Source organism: Macaca mulatta, chromosome 8 (genome assembly GCF_049350105.2).
Source record: "Macaca mulatta isolate MMU2019108-1 chromosome 8, T2T-MMU8v2.0, whole genome shotgun sequence".
In the NCBI taxonomy this organism is placed as follows: Eukaryota; Metazoa; Chordata; class Mammalia; order Primates; family Cercopithecidae; genus Macaca; species Macaca mulatta.
In genome coordinates, this window is record NC_133413.1 from 87,260,001 (window position 1) to 87,274,585 (window position 14,585).

At 35.7% G+C, this 14,585-nt stretch overlaps 1 protein-coding gene across 2 annotated transcripts in view; it reads left to right on the top strand.

Moving 5' to 3' along the window:
- Window positions 1-14,585, top strand: part of ZFHX4 (zinc finger homeobox 4) — a 188,307-nt gene that overhangs the window by 25,800 nt on the left and 147,922 nt on the right. The window contains exon 3 of one of the 2 annotated variants that reach the window (XM_015145599.3): window positions 441-943. In XM_015145599.3, the coding sequence (XP_015001085.2) occupies window positions 441-943 (503 nt within the window). The remainder of the gene's footprint in view (window positions 1-440; window positions 944-14,585) is intronic. The other variant, XM_015145600.3, reaches the window with a different exon arrangement.

Consider the following 14,585-nt stretch of genomic DNA (forward strand, 5'->3'; position numbering starts at 1 on the left):
AATTAATCTAACAATAATACCATTACCTTATCCCAGGTATTTGGCAGTAGATTACAAGCACGCATACAGTATTAGCCAAATCTCATCAAGCTTTAAGACAAATTGGGAAATAACAATTAGTGCTTATGTAAGTTTATCTAGGCTCTTAAATTGAAAGCATGTGACTGTTTTGTTATGGTATTGATCAACTTTCTTGCCCTCTAAAATACAAATTTCAGAATGACATCATGCCCAGTAGGAGTAATTAAAGCTATCTGATGAGGGAATTTAGAAGTTGAAAGGGATGATTGTAATTGATCCTGATTCAATCCTATTACAGCTTTTTATAGTTTAAGCTCTAGAGAAAGCACATTCCTTGTCAAGACTTTATTTTACAGATTCCTTTGTGTGTGCTGTGTTTTCTAGTCTCTATTTTTCCTTTTAATTTTTTTTTCCTGTAGTAAATAATGAGCTGCCGCCTGAAATCCGGCTTGCCAGTGGTCAGCTAATGGGTGATGACCTGTCCCTCCTTACTGCAGGAGAGCTGTCACCTTATATCAGTGACCCAGCGCTGAAGCTATTCCAGTGTGCTGTTTGCAACAAATTCACCTCTGACAGCCTGGAGGCCCTAAGTGTGCATGTGAGCAGTGAGCGCTCTCTCCCTGAAGAGGAATGGAGGGCAGTAATTGGAGATATCTACCAGTGCAAGCTCTGCAACTACAACACTCAGCTCAAAGCCAACTTCCAGCTACACTGCAAGACTGATAAACATATGCAGAAATATCAACTGGTGGCTCACATTAAAGAAGGGGGCAAAAGCAATGAGTGGAGGTTGAAGTGTATTGCCATTGGCAACCCTGTTCACCTAAAATGTAACGCCTGTGACTATTACACCAACAGTGTGGATAAATTACGCTTGCATACCACCAATCACAGGCACGAGGCGGCCCTGAAGCTCTACAAGGTAAGCAGTGACATCCATTTCCATTGGCACAGAGTAGAAAAAGGAAATTAACTCTTTCAGAGCTTGGAGCACAAGTCTCCAAATTAAGAAAAAAAAAGAGAAAAAACATCAAAGGGCAAAGTGCACAGTTTCTGATTAACATTACTAAAAGCATATTGAAATATATGGAATCGGAGGCTTTATTTATAAACTTTTACCCTATGTCTCATTTACACCTGTCTCAGTTGCTTTGATTTCTTCACTGGCTTCCCCAATATAAAAGAATGTTGGGGGTAGTATCATATATAAAATAATACTTTTTAAATCTATTGTTTTTTTTTTGTTTGTTTTGTTTTTTTTTTTTTAACCTAGCAGCACTCTTGGCTAAATGTAAATGGTTACAGGGAGCAGAAAACAAAATCAGTGCCCAACCTTGTGAATGCATAATCTTTTGTTTGGTGACAAACAAGGATGCTCCAAACATGATGTTTGTTTATTTTCCTGTGTGTGCTCAGTAGTACTGAGTAAACAAACTGTCCCTTAGCATCCTTGAAAGTCTCTAAAAGTAAACTCTGTTGTTATTTTGCATGACTGCCTTCCTAACTATCAATATTTTCCCCCTAAATGAGTGTGGTATAGATAAATATGCTTATTTATACAATGCTTTATATAATGGCAAATATACTTTTATCTTTACTTGGAAAACTATGCAGATGTAATGAATACGTGCAAGTGATGAACACCATTTATCACAGAACTTGTCTTGACTTTCTCTAAACCCTAATTACTGATTAATTTATTTTCTGCAGTTTGTTCACTGGATTGTCTTGATTGTCTTGGTTCATGTACAAATATAACACATTCATTACTATGATGAATAACTTGGTAACTTATTAAAAACTTATTTTTGTCTAGAGGATATTAAAATTCAGAAAATACTGCAAACCATTAGTCATTGTAACAAGCTCTAAATATGATTACAAAATCCATTTTGCAAGTGTTATCTATTGATTTATACTAGAAATCAGTGATAACTATACTATCAGGAGTCAACCAGTGATTATCAAACCTATGACTGTTCTAACACTATTTAAAATTATAACCACACAGGAAAAGAGCAGATTGTGGCTATTTCGATTAGGTGAAGGAATTATTTATTTGGATTGGTCTAGTACTATGTGTTTGGGTTGTTTCTTGGAGTTCAAATTCTAGATAAATGTACTGTGCATAAAACCCTAATGACTCAGTGTGAGAATTTGTAACACTGTTCCTGTGATATTGGCACTCTGTGGATCAATAATGAAAGCATTAGATTTGGGTTACGTTCCAGAGTTTGAAGGGAGTGCAGGCCCTAATGTGAGATGGAAAGCTTCTAAGTTGACAGTATTGAAAACATAATATAAAGAATTAATTGTATTATAATTCATAGGTTTTGCAGCAACAGTTGACAACTGTTCAATTGTCTACTTTTTTTCTGTTGATACCTGACCTATTAAAACTTTTAGAATACCTAGGAGAGAAAAACAAACGTTAAGTTTGTATAAATAACAGATTTAGACCCTGGGAGCTATATAGAATATTCATGAACTGTGTTTATATTCATGCAGCTCCTCTAACACTTTAAATTAACATGTTGTGAATAGAAGATATGGATGTACAAATTTTCTATTTTTTAATCTTTTGTGGGGACCTAAAGGAAGGTAGGGTGTTATTGTTTACTTTTTCAGAAAACATTTAATCTAACTGCTTGATGATTATTTAAATGTATGTGTGCATGTGTGTGAGTGTGTGTGTGTGTGTGTGTGTGTGTGTGAAGTTTATCCATTCATTCTATAAGCAGGGATTGACCACCTCATTCTCTTCAGGGCAATTTGCTTGGTGCTGCAGTTATTCTTGAAGTTCCTTTTCATGGAGAGTTGGGTGTTGTCTTTGAATTTGTAGCAACCAATTAAGATAAAAGCATGAGTATAAAGAGGGTCTTAAAGCAGAGAGAGCTTCAGATCTCACAACCAAAAGGTGTACTCTTTCCTTAAAAATCTTATAAATCATATAAAAATTTACTCTTCTTTAGTTGCTTATCTCTTAAATACCTAAGTATTCTTGTTCAGTGTAATGTTTAAATATGGTCAGCAAACAAACTTTGAACAAACTTATCTTGAATTTATGGAGGATTGAAGAGATAAATCTTTGAGCTATTGAGACTTGGTATTAGACAATTGAACAATTAGACAATTAGACAATTCTTTTGCATTTTCTTTCAAGAAGCATTCATTATTTCTATTAGTAACTGGAAAAATACCCCAAGTAGCATTGTGTTGAGGATTCCACTTCTAAAGCGATTTCAGAAACTGTGTGAATCATAGAGGATTTTCAAGTGCAGTAATGAGGATATTAGCAAGCTTGGTTGACTTGTGTTGGCAAAATAAAAGTGGTTCATAAGTAACATTAATTGGTTTTAAATGAGAAACTAACAAATTGGCCTGAGCCTGGAAAAAGAAATGATGGCTAAAATATTAAAATTAGACTTAAAATAGTTTCAGAGTTAATGACTAGACAGTAATCTCCTCTAGAAAATTCATTTTCATTAGGAGTTTAATTTACATCATTTTGCATCATGAATTATTTAAACATTAAGGGGAAGTGACAAGTAGCAGTTATAAGACAAATACAGAGCTGCAAGAAAACAGTTTGTCTTGTTATTGACAACATATTGATTCATAACACTAAATGTGGTGATGTGTCATTTCAATTTGAATAGGCCACTTTACCTCTTGCATTGTCGAACTGAAGCAGCATTACCTAAAAGAGTGTCCTTCTTCTAGGTTAAGGAGGTTAAAAGTTAAAAGTTAAGGTTAACTTAAAAGCATCATCTGCCTAGCTGCTTGACTTGAAACTGATCAATTTAATGAAAATCTGTTTTACAGATGTCGTTTTAATGTATTTGGCAGGATTTAGGCAGCTTTAACATTAGATGTATGCTAGTAAAAATTATATCTTTATTTGACCAGAACAACACCTTTCCTTTTATGTTTAAGGTAGAAGGCTTGTGGGTTATGGTATTTTGGCAAAGAACCCAGAGGCAGAATGTGTTGATGATCTTTCCATATGGACTCAAAAAAAGAATACCTTTATGCCTATTGCTAATGATGACTGCAAAAACAAACAAAGCTATATTCATTTTTGGCAGCATTATTTTCCTTAGAAATTTTTTAAAAGCAATTTTGTTACTGTTAAGAAAATCTTACTCATGTCTTCAAGTGAGATTCTCTGAAGTGTTAAGCACTATTAAATTTGGACTTTTCCTCCAGAAATTTGATTGATGAAACAAAATTGCTCTAGGAAAATAAAACAATAAAATGAAACTGAAGATTGCTCATAATCTTTACTTTTAATGTTCAAATATGTATTCAAAGTGAGATTAATAAATACAAAATATGTAGCTAGCTACAATCAATCTTGCAAGGTGAGTGTATGTGTGTGTGTATAAAATAGTGGTTTTTCAGCTAACCCATTTATTTGATTTAATTATATTCTTGTAATTTCATATGTTTCTATTCTTTACAAATTTTAGTCAACTGATAAAATAATTGGTTCTCAATAAATATTTGTAGAATGAGTGATAGATTAACAAATAAACTAAGGAACAAATTAAAGAAACTCCTTTACTTCCAGACTTTATTTTTTAAAAATGCAATGTAATTTTGTCTACCCCTTAAATTATTTCCAACTTTTTCTAAAGAGTCTAGTAAAAAGATATAATGAAAACCACAGAGCACTACATGTTCAAATTGAGGAGGAACAAATGAAACTGGCAATATTTCGGATTTACAGTTTAGTTTGTTCTTGGCTCAGTATGGCCAAGACTTTTCTGGCCAGCTGATTGGTCTAACCACCATTTGGTACAGGACACAGAAATACTCTTGCATCTGTACTTCGGCTGCTCTTTTAATATTATATGTATTTATAAGTGAGGTGTTCACAGCTTTGCTTGTTCAAAGTCAAAGCCTTAATTATACTACTTTTTTTTTCCTTCCTGCATCTGCTATTAGTGAAGCAGAGTAGTCTGTCTGAATTCCATAATGCCTTTTTCATATTTGGATTTCAAATTGACTGAAAGCAGTGAACAAATTGCCGGTCTCCATGGTGAGCAAAGGAACACACTTGGGATTTAGTCCTAGGTAACTTTTAGTGTAACATTCCCCCATGGAGCATTTTTTGGGTTTTTCTCATTATCCATGTTATGGATTAAGGAATCCTGGTTAAAAACTAAAATCAAGGTGTTGGGCAGGCCCACAGAGGAGAATGCAAGGAGGCATATTGGGAACAGTATGTGTAAAGAAAATTTAAAAAATGGAATAATTAGGTTCACCTACCTTTCTGTGCCTTTTTTTTTTTTTCTTAGTAGGAAATAATAGCCCGATCAGTTTGGAATTAACGAAGAGCCACAGGTATTTTCATTTCAATAGGCCTGAGTCCAACTTTGCAATTTAAAATCAAATATGCCAGATATGTACCATTTCAATTATTGAACTGTCATTGTCCCGGTGTGATGGTAAAGGAGGTCAGGAGATTGTGTGGAACACATTTACATAAAAGTCATTGTGTGAAAAGAAATTGGAATATGTGTGTGTATCTAAGAAACCAAAACAAGTTTTTCTTAATCTTATTCTAGTCATTTGTTTAGATGAAGAAAGCTGTTTTCAGAGATAAACAAAAAGTTATTCTTTTCTGTTACTAAACATTAACCTGAATATGGAAATTTTTGCACTTTTGTATGAGTTTCAGATTTATGTTCATTTCAAGGTTGAAATGCAGTGTGAAATTTAATTCCAGTTGCAGGATTTGTTTTGAAAAAAACTAATCACAATTCAAATTATTCTATTGTATTCTCATATAAATAGACAGGGCAGAGATTGAAAAAAACAGTTTCTGTAGTAGAATAGGACATACTTGCATAATGCTTATAACTATTAAATACATGTATTAAATAAAGAGGAGTTGGTTTGCTAATAGCAACTAATAAATCACTGGTGTTTTCAGAACAAATGCAATTGGCCAGCCGTATCAACTACATCTACTTCTGTTTTTAAGCTTGACCTTTGCTGAAGCACAGCTATGTGTTATAACATGGCTACTTCAGCACAAATATGGACTTTCTCACTGCATTCACATGTCTGGTAATATATTACATTGTGAGCTGAGAACCTTCTGTGTACCGTACCAGAAAAGAAAAATGACCAAAAATCTGTCAATCGAAGGACAGAGAGATAGATAGAAAGATAGATAGATAGATAGATAGATAGATAGATAGATAGATAGATAGATATCAATCCCTAGGAAGATTGACTTAGACCAGGCATTAGCAACTTACTACATCCATGTCAAGATAGATAAAATGACTTTTATTGTGTGAGATTGTTACCAAGCCCAGACAAAATTTAAAGAAAGCGAAGTGTGTCATTAGAACCCTCCTACTCTATTTTCTGTGTGTCTTTTCTTAACCAATGCCACCGTCTGCCTACACATCAGGAATATACTGTTATGCTCTTTTCTGTTTTCCTGAAGTCCTTACTACTTTACCCCACCTAGGTCTTCTCTTCATGGAAATATTCCATGTTGCAAGATTACCTAATTCCCCACAGAAAACTAGCATTCCTTTAATTAAGGGGAATGAAGCCTTTTTATAAAAGCAGAGTCGTGCATCCAAAGGTGCAATTGACTTAGAAGTCTTTTTCAGCATGCATTTTTTAAAAAGGAACTGCCTGAACTGGAGGAATTTCTAATGTTTGTGTGGAATGGAGTGATTATGTCAGGGACTGGGATTAGGGAGGGCAGTGGCCCTCCTTAAGAGCTTTCTTCATTTACTGCTGAACACACACACACACCACCACCACCACCACCACCACCACCACCACCACCAACGCACCACACCTCAGAAACAGAGTCAACAATTTGGCACCCCCATTCATGTCAACTCATACTTTATGATTCACATTGCATTTTTTGTGTAACTTGTGTTCATTCTCTTTTATGTGAAGTGCAGGTATGATTTAATCAAAAGTGCTAAGTTGCTCATTTGTCACCCACCCTGAGGTCTTTTAGGTAATGCAGACAAAGGTGTTCTCTCATAATTAATGTGCTCTCCCTGTGTGTTTCTGTGGCTTAAATGTAATAGTCCCCATCATTGGAGCTTGTTTAAAATTGCTGAAATGTTCAAGTGGGTGCTGGGATGCCATGCCATAATGCAGTCAAAGTCATGTGTTAAGCAGGCCTCACACTGCTGAAAGGGTCTTGGCCCTGGGTGGAGTGAGGAGGAGCTGGCGTGTGTATCATGACCGTGGTTCTGCTTCCAGAACATCTGGCCTTCCTGAGCTTTGCTGGAAATGTTTTTACGAAGTTTGCCTTGAGTCTGAATCTCTGCTCAGGTTGAGTTCAATTAGATGTGAAGATTTGTTCATTATTCAGATAATTCAAGCCTTAAAAGGTGCTTTCTTCTTGCCCCCCAAATTATCAGCCTATTCCGGGACAGTGTATAGGAGGATTTGATTTGTTCGAAAAGTGAAGGACAGGCATGAAGGCACAGCCACCAATAACCATGAGGAAACACCTTCACAGATTCTATAACCTAAGAGGATGGCAATTAATATAACAGGCACAAAGGCCACCCTTCTGTTTGTAGAATACAAAAACAATATCTCAATTTTTACTTCTGGTAAATATAGAAGCACTTATTGAACACTTGCTATGTGAAAGGTTTTGAAGTGTCTGGTATGGTGTCTGTGTCCCGTTGACGTGATGGAATATAAGCCACCTTTCTAAGTGCTGCTCAGAGACAAAGAGTTTTCTAAGGTGATACTTCCTAACTCATTCTGCTCACCAATATAATGGGTTAGATTTGGTAATTAGATGTCGGGGACATTAAAGTTGTTCAGAGTTAAATCTATGGACCTAGTTATCAAAATTTTCCATGCATTTTTTTTCAGCAATGTTTAGTCAAAGGGCTGCCTGTGAGTGGTCTTTTGAGTCACCAGTAGATGTAGTACAATGTCACTTCTGTATCTTGGCTTATTTTTATTGCCCTATTGCATAGCAAGACTTCATTGATCAGTTTTAGACAAGGATTATAGTGGGAACTTGAGGGCAGGATAGAGCTTTTCTACTAGTTGGGACATGTATGTAGTTTTCAAACATGAGGATGATGCTACTAGTGCATCTCCTAGAATATGAAGAAGAAAACTACATAATAAAGAATGCAGGCCAGGCGCGGTGGCTCACGACTGTAATCCCAGCACTTTGAGAGGCTGAGACAGTTGGATCATGAGGTCAGGAGTTTGAGACCAGCCTGTCCAGCATGATGAAACCCTGACTCTACTAAAAATACAAAACTTAACCAGGCATGGTGGTGCACGCTTTTAGTCCCAGCTACTCGGGAGCCTGAGGCAGGAGAATTGCTTGAACCTGGGAGGCAGAGGTTTCAGTGAGCCGAGACCGCACCACTGCACTCCAGCCTCAGTAACAGAACAAGACTTCATCACAAAAAAAAAAAAAAAAAAAAAAAGAATGCAAAATGTGTCTAATTACAACTACCATCCACCCCTTTAAATAACCAGGATAAAAATGTAGTATAACTCTTGGGAAACCTCTGTAAATTCAACCTACAATAAGGTCAATGAGAGTGCTGCTTAAAGATACATTATTGTAATGACCAGTTACAGTGTTATTATCACAGATAACGGTTGTTGTTATGACCGCATTTTATTTCACTTTGTTTTACATCATTTTATTAACATTTTATTTTCCTTATCTTTAAGGAAATTTTGTAATCTTGGACTTACATATATTAAATATGCATATGTAAATATAAAAGTGTATGGAGACCATATTCTTTTGACTTAGAATTTCCTACAGACTTTATTTCACTGGAAGTACTAGCATAAAATATACATTTCTCTCTCCTGTTGCTTAAAGAGTTAGTGTTAGGACTCTGTCCATCAAGCAGTTTTTAAGGAGTAGTGCAGAGAAAGGTTATGATTGAAGAACTATTTGTTCCTCTATATCTGCTAATAAAATTATTGGAATACAGGGCTGAGTGTGGGAAGAAATGATCTATTGATAAATCCAACTGTAACAGTTGACTCCAGTTTGGGAGGAAAGCTTTTAAAGCTTTAAAATAATGATTTGTAGTCTATGATTACATGTCCTGTTGCAAGAAGAGCCTCATTTATCGATACAGTTGGCAATTTACTGTCTATATATAATTTATGGGCTATTCAGAGGAATTTTCCAAAAAAATCCCTCTTGATGCCAGATAATCTGTCAACAGTGAAACCATACTGATAATTGACTTACCTATTTTTTCCCTTTTACGATGGCATTATCTTTTTGGAGAGAAGATACAGTGACAATAATCATGTAAGTTAAATTCTTTATGTACATTATTTCACATACTTTTCATAACAGCTATATGCTATTATTATATTCTGACATAATGAGGAAACAGATTCAGAGAAAAGCACCTTGCTTGAGTCCTTATAGATAGTAAGAGGCTGAGCTGGAATTCTAACCTTGGCCTCTTTTCAGCTCATGCCCCTAGCCCAGATTAAAAAGGTTTTTTAATTAAGAAAACTTCTATATTTGAGGATAGGAAGAACAGGTTGTGGGAAAGTAGCCCACTTTCACTTCTTCAAGCTAGCAGATTTTCTTAAAGGCATTGCCGACGCAATAAGAGCGGGCTGGTAGGTTTATGCACGTGAATGCTGTCTACTGAGATGATGAACTTAAACCCACTGGGTCACCGATAAACAGGAAGGGGAAACTGTTGTTAAAATTATTAGCTGCTGTGTGTCCTGCGATGATAGAGATTTTTCACTTTTAAAGTCTTCCTTTTACTGGCATGTTTGGGTATTTGGTATATTAAATAGAAAGGACTAATAGAATATTTATCACTTCTAGTGCCTGAGCTCTCAGTGCTTGCAAGTTAAGCACCTTTGGAAGCTGCATTAATTCATTCAGGTCATCAGGGTACCTCAGCAGTAATGTACTAAATGGTACCCTGCTGACCTGAAAGAGGGAATGTGCCTCCCTAAGCATTTAACTTACTACACAAGAACAACTAAAGCACAATCTACTCACTGCCTAGAACCTGAGTCTCTTTCTCCTTTTCCTGGTTTCCTTACCACTACTGGAGGAAGTTGTATTCACTTGCTACTTCTTAGGATTTAAAAAAAAATCATCTTGTTTTGAATTATTATTATTATTATCTTAATTTTATCTTTTACGTCTTGCTTTGATCCATTTTAGTTACAAGACTTGAGGGATTCTCTCTCCATCATATGTTGATAATACACTCCTTTCCTCTCTCCTCCTGAAAATTCTGCTAATGATTTCAATGTAAAGCCCAAAGTCTTGACAGAACTATTTAGATTAACTGGACTTAGAGATGCTTGGAAAAATCTCACCTCCCTGAATCTGGCTACCTGATCTTGCAGAAAATTGTCAGCCACTGACATTGCTGCAGTTGACTACATCTATTAAGGAAATGTTCATTTACTGGAAAGTAAGAATAGTCGTAGCTTGGCATCACAGAATCGTTAACTGCATGGAAACTTCCAATAACTACGGCTGGTGTGTGTAAAACATGTCAGGATTTTTTTTTTTTTTTTTTTTTTTTTTTTTTTTTGAGATACGGTCTTGCTCTGTCACCCAGGCTAGAGTTCGGCGGCATGATCACTGCTCACTGCAGCCTTGACCTCCTGAGCTCAGGTGATTCCCCTACCTCAGACTCCCAAGTAGGTAAGATTATAAGCAGGTGCCACCACCCTGGGCTAAATTTTGTGGTTTTTGAGAAACGAGGTTTCGCCATGTTGCCCAGGCAGGTCTCGAACTCCTGGGCTCAAGCAATCCGCCCCCCTCAGCCTCCCATAGTACTGGGATCACAGGCATGTGCCACTGCATCCAGCCTGTGAGAATATTTTGATAACTGTAGTGTGCAGTATTTTTAAAAGACTTAAAATATTTCTGACTATTCGTTTGGCAGGCCTGAGAATAGCACTAGCATATATCCTTAGGGTCTAAAATCATTCATTGTTCAATTGCGAAAAATCAGGTAGCAAGTCTAATTGCCGACACCTCTGAAGGAGAGTCAATTTATAAGACATCTCCTTTCAACTCAACATATATTCGGCACTTACTACTGAGTAACAGTGTAGGCGATATCAGTAATGGAGAAGGAGGAAAATAATTTTTAAACCAAATAGTGTTTATTTTTGGAAAAGACTGACATGCTAAACTGGGAATTATATAAAACCAGAATTTGCCTTTTAGAATTTATTTTATTTAATGAATTTACATCACACGATAAAGGAAGAAAATTCTCTCTTGTTTACTCTGTGAAGCCAAATATCACTATTTTTTAAACAGAAACCCTGTGATATCTTTTGAGAAGTAATGTGTCTAAAGGCAAATTCTGGTGTATTATTTTTTGGTTTTTGATTTTTATTAGAAAATTAGGTAATTCAAAAAACCCACACATTTGGATGGAATAGAAGTACCAAATTTTTCCATGATGAGTATTTCCTGAGAAGATATTCCCCAGTTTCATAACTGAATTCCTCAAAAATAGGTGCAAGGGGAATTTACAAAGAACTTTTTTTTTCAGAGGAAAATAGTCTTGGCTCTCTTAATTCTGTAAATATTAGAAAAACTAAAATGAGATTTTTGAAGAGCTGTTTAATTTTTAGAGCATCAATTCTTAACATGAAAACAGAGGTACTCTCTTTAAATCACAAAATGAGACAAGCTCTTCCTGATTATCCTATTGCTCACTTTTTTTCTACATTTCCTTAGACGTATGCTTTAAATGTCTGGTATAATGTTTAGTGGTAAGTTTCTGTTCCGTGTACCAGGTCATTCAATTATGGCTACTCCCTTAATTACAGCAGCTTGAAAATTTCTTGGCAAATCATTGATTAAGAAGAAGTACATTGAAATTGATTACACACAAACGCACACACTTTTCCAAAAAGTGAACAATTTAATTCTTTCAATGAATGTAGAACATGAATCTATTCAGATCTCTTGTGTTAAGTGATTAAAAAAAGGCCAAATGCCAGTACCTCAATGATGTTTTCCATATATATCCAAGGAGACCGATTGTATTATTTTTTTGTCCAAACTTCCTTGGAATGAATTGTGTGTGTGTGTGTGTGTGTGTGTGTGTGTGTGTGTGTGTGTGTGTGTGTGTGTGTAAGAGAGAGGGAGAGAGAGAAGAATGAGAATAGAATATATAAAAATGTATTAAAATTGATGAAGATTACGGGTTAATCATTAATGCCCTGTATTTTGTTTTAAAGTAGATCACAGAAATCTCTTCCTGCCCATTGTAAGTGTGCTCAGTTCCTAGAGATAATAAACCTTTGATGATGTTGTGCAAGACTCGTCAAGAAGCACTGAAATCAGTTTTGTATGTACACATGACTAATCAAAGGATCAGAGAACAGGATATGATTTGCTAAAAGTGATAGCTTCTCCAAAAAGCAAATAGCCTTGCTAACTGTGAGAGCACAGTGAGCCTGTGTTTTTTTCTTTTTTTTTTTCCTACAAAAGGCAGGTCCTACTCCCAACTTTGGAGTAGATATGCTTTGCAAAGGCTTTAGCACTAAGTATTTTTAAAACATATTTTAAAAGTAAAGTGCTTCTGAAATTAATATCTACCTAATTAACCCTCTGCTCTTTTATTTGGTCTTAAAGGCATAATAGATACCACAAGATTCTTAGACTTAGAGACATCCTTGAAATTCAGAGTATTAGGTAACCCAAACAAGTATCTTCTTAAACAGACCAACTGTCAGATGTCCATAGTGGGGAAATGATAAAATAAGACAGCAATCCCAATATTGAAGTTTGCAGTTCTATAGGAAAATGTGACTGAAAGTTTTAAGAAAGCAGTTCTGCATTAGAAAAAGAAAGGACTGAAGTGATACGCTACAAAATCTACCATGTTGACAGTGCAGTGAATCTTGAGACCATTGTCTCCTGCTTTTATCTCCACTTCATATTTTATTTGCAACAACTCTATTGAGATATAATTCATATGCCATTCAACTAATCCATTTAAAGGATACAATTCAATGATTTTTATAATTTCTACAGAATTATGCAACCATCACCACAATTGATTTTAGAATATTTTCATCATCCCAAGAAGAAATCCTGTACTGTTTTAGCTTCCCACCCTTATCCCCAATCCTCCCTCCCCCGGCCCTAGGCAATCACTAATTGCTTTCCGTCTCTATAGATTTGCCTGTTCTGGACATTTCATATAGATGGAATCATAGTATATGGGGTCCTTTGTGACTAGCTTCTTTCACTTAGCATAATGTTTTTAAGGTTCATCTGTGCGGTAGCATGTATCAGCACTTCATTTCTTTTAATTACCAAATTTCCATTGCATAGGTATAGTACATTTTATTTATACTCCATCAATTGTTGGATATTTGTGTCATTTCCACTTGTTGTCTATTATGGGAAATGATGCTATGAACATTCGTATACAAGGTTTTGTGTGGACGTATGCTTTCTTTTCTCTTGGGGTATATACCTAGCAGTGAAACAGCTGGATTGACAGTCAATAATATTAACTAGATTCACATTACTGTCATCTGCTCTTAATTTTTGCCTGGTTTGTTCCTTTTCCCCTGTCCTTTAAAGAATACTTCACATTTTTATCATTCTCTCAATGTCTCTTATCCATCTTCTGTTCTTCTCTGGCTGACTAGCTCAGTTAAGAAAATTGATAGTAGCATATGTTGAGCACTTATTTGGTGTCATGATAATATCCTAAGTTCTTTAAATATATATAGTTATTTAATTCTCACAGCAATCCTATTAGATTAGCTACTATTATTATGCCCATTTTGAAGATGAGAAAACTAAAGCAATGAAATCTTAATTTATACAAGGTCACATAGCTAGTAGTAACAGTGACAGCTGACTCAGGACTTGAACTCAGACTGTCTGGTTCCAGCACCCACGCTGTTAAATAGGACACCTTATTACAGTGAAGATATTGCCTCGAGAGGGGATACCTGGAAGGGAAGGCCCTGTTTGAGGCAGAGGAGATGGGAATACAGGTGCAACTGTAATAGTTGGTCTTTGAGGAGGACATGTATCCCCTGAGGCAGGAAGAAAAGAATGAATGATGAGAAAGGTAAAGATTTAGAATCTTTTGAAGGAGGAGAAGTGAGGGCTGGCAAATTAGAAAAATCACTCATAACAGTATATAGGCTTTAGTTCTTTATAAAGTCTGAATGTGAATCATTTATTTGATTCATACTATGTTCTTTGAAAAACACCTACAAATTGTATTCGCCGTATTTGTAGGAATGAAAAAATTGGTACATTTATGACAGCTTAAATCAACTGAAGTACATTTTGTTTGATGTTCTAGTAACACAGAGAGGCTTATTTATCCTCATTGATTAAAAACACCCTGTTCTGGGCCCCAAGGCAAATGAGACAGACACAAAGGGAAAAACTGGAGAGCTTCTTCCTGTCCTCAAGAAGTTCACCAGTTTTAAGAAGCAAATACCGTATACTTTTTCTCTGTGCTTTATTTTTTCTTATAAGTTGTCCTTGTTCACAGCTTTCCTGAATTCCAGAAGTT